At 36.6% G+C, this 2,500-nt stretch overlaps 1 protein-coding gene across 12 annotated transcripts in view; it reads right to left on the minus strand.

Moving 5' to 3' along the window:
• Zir (dedicator of cytokinesis) overlaps positions 1-2,500 on the minus strand; it is a 353,738-nt gene that overhangs the window by 222,080 nt on the left and 129,158 nt on the right. For all 12 annotated transcript variants that reach the window (XM_070086406.1, XM_070086403.1, XM_070086405.1 and 9 more), the window contains 2 exons: positions 1,207-1,310; positions 572-740 (listed from right to left, as the gene is read on the minus strand). In XM_070086406.1, coding sequence (XP_069942507.1) covers positions 572-740; positions 1,207-1,310 — 273 coding nt within the window. The remainder of the gene's footprint in view (positions 1-571; positions 741-1,206; positions 1,311-2,500) is intronic.

Genomic DNA, 2,500 nt, shown 5'->3' on the forward strand with positions numbered 1-2,500 from the left:
TGGAGCGAAACAGAATGACTTCAAAGAGTGTATCAGTCTGTAGTGGAAGGAAGGCGGGGTAGGGGTCGGCCTAGGAAAGGTTGGAAGGAGGGGTAAAGGAGGTTTTGTGTGCTAGGGGCTTAGCTTCCAGCAGGCATGTGAGGCGTGTTTGATAGGAGTGAATAGAGACAAATTGTTTTTAATACTTGACGTGCTGTTGGAGTGTGAGCAAAGTAACATTTATGAAGGGGTTCAGGGAAACCGGCAGGCTGGACTTGAGTCCTGGAGATGGGAAGTACAGTGCCTGCACTCTGAAGGAGGGGTGTTAATGTTGCAGTTTAAAAACTGTAGTGTAAAGCACCCTTCTGGCAAGACAGTGATGGAGTGAATGATGGTGAAAGTTTTTCTTTTTCGGGCCACCCTGCCTTGGTGGGAATCGGCCATGTGATAATATAATATATTCTGGATGAGCTGTTAATTATTACTGTTCAACAAATAGACAGCAATAATTTCACTGAAAAACAGAGCTGTGCAAACTACAGACAATGAAAATTCAAGAGGCAAACTATCAAACTAAATCTTACACACTTACCGAAACACGACCAACAAGTGTACCAATAGTTTCAAAGCAGGCCTGGGCAATGTTGACAAGCTGGCCAGCTAGGTTGGGAGGCCAAACTAATAGCGAGATGAGGCGGTCCAGTAAGACAGGGATGAAACGGACAAGTGGCTCGGCATGACAATTTACGAGATCACCCATGCTACAAAAAAAAAAAAAATTCTCTGAATAATTTTCTTTTGAAGTATAAAAAAAGGAATATCTGGCTTTCTGTATTTTTGAAAAAAAAAAAAAAATACACTCAGTCACTCACCGAATCACACACACTTGCTCACCAGCTCACTCGCTCATCAACTAACTCGCTGTCACTCTCCGAACTTTTACTGAATTCATGCACAATACAGTTTGTTTTATTAATTTTTTTGGTTTGTAAGAAATAAGCTAAAAAAATTATTTTTAACACAGTATATTCCTCAAGTTTGTAAATGTTCATATTCAAAATACATCTTAGCCTGTGATCTTATGTTCAAAATGACTGTGGCTGTGAAAGTCAAAGGTACTGCAAATTATCAGAGTCCAAATTTAGGGAGATAGCTGAATAACAAATGACTTTAGTTATAATCCTTATGTTACACAAGAAGCACAGAGAGATAAAGGAAAGTACTTACGCCCTCTTGAGCTCCCCTTCCATATTTGCTTCACCAATGCGTGCAGGAATATTGCCCTCTTCAACCATCTTACATAGATGGAAAAAACGGTCGATGTGCTTGTCCTGAAATAAGTAAATTCAGTATCACAATGAATGCTGAAAGATATTCAGCACAAACTGCCACGTCCCTTTTTCATGAGCATAATCTGTGTACAGGAGGGTCGTGTTCATACAGCAGGTTAGGTTATGAGCTACTGCTGTAAAAGAAAAATTGCTGTAAACATAGCTTTTTTTTTCACTTTCAAATTCATATAAGAACTTGATATGTTTGAAGCCTTTTTTCACTTTCAAATGCATATAAAAATCTGACATGTTTAAACTATCATATATTAGATGAGCAATACAGCTAGGCCTAAAAACTGCATATATAGTACACACATTATTTACCTTAAAATATTTTCATACTTAGCTTACAGTGAATGGTGAATATATTTCTTGTAGGTATCCCGAATAAAGAATGGGTATAATTGAAAAACAGCTGTATCAGCAAAACACTGTAGAGTGAAGCAACATAAAGCAAAGCCCTCCTGTACATAAGATGTAAAGTGGCACAAACTCAAATCAACATTTCTCTGAAATGTTTATTATCAGTAATGAAATTGTTCTCTTCCAAATGAATGGGTTCATCCACAGGCAGCATTTGCTTACATACAGCATACTGTACCATCCAAAGATGATTCACATTTATTCATGTTTCATTAAAATGTATTTTCTTCTGCATGTTACTACTATTGCTTGCAACCTTCACCTGTGATCTACAAACTTGGTCATCTTACAGGGTGCCAGTTGAGATGATAAAACTTTTCCAAAGTTACCAACTAATTTTCTACTACTATAGTATTACTGTACATGATAACCTTAAAGAGTCTGCAGTCAAATGATATGAGCCATTCTAGCCTGCACATTGATTGACAAACATGTCTTTTTTTTTTTTTTTTCAAATATTATATAGCAAATGTTATAAAAAAGTTTTGTTATACAAATGTCATTAGTTTGTATAAAAGTGTAATTTGACATTATGCGGTGCTACCATAATTATGATTACATACAAAACACTACTGAACAGGTAATTTAATTACGTGTGATCTCTATTCTCAATACTTGCTCTGATTACAACAAGGACCAAATGTATTAAGCTTATAAACAAGGCCAGATATTACTGCACAAATTACTGACAATCGAAAACAGTTAAACTTTTGTGGATTTGCTATCACGCAGACCTCCAGAAGAATGAAGAAGCTGATAGCTTGGCT

The sequence above is a fragment of the Cherax quadricarinatus genome, chromosome 18 (assembly GCF_038502225.1).
Source record: "Cherax quadricarinatus isolate ZL_2023a chromosome 18, ASM3850222v1, whole genome shotgun sequence".
Classification (NCBI taxonomy): Eukaryota; Metazoa; Arthropoda; class Malacostraca; order Decapoda; family Parastacidae; genus Cherax; species Cherax quadricarinatus.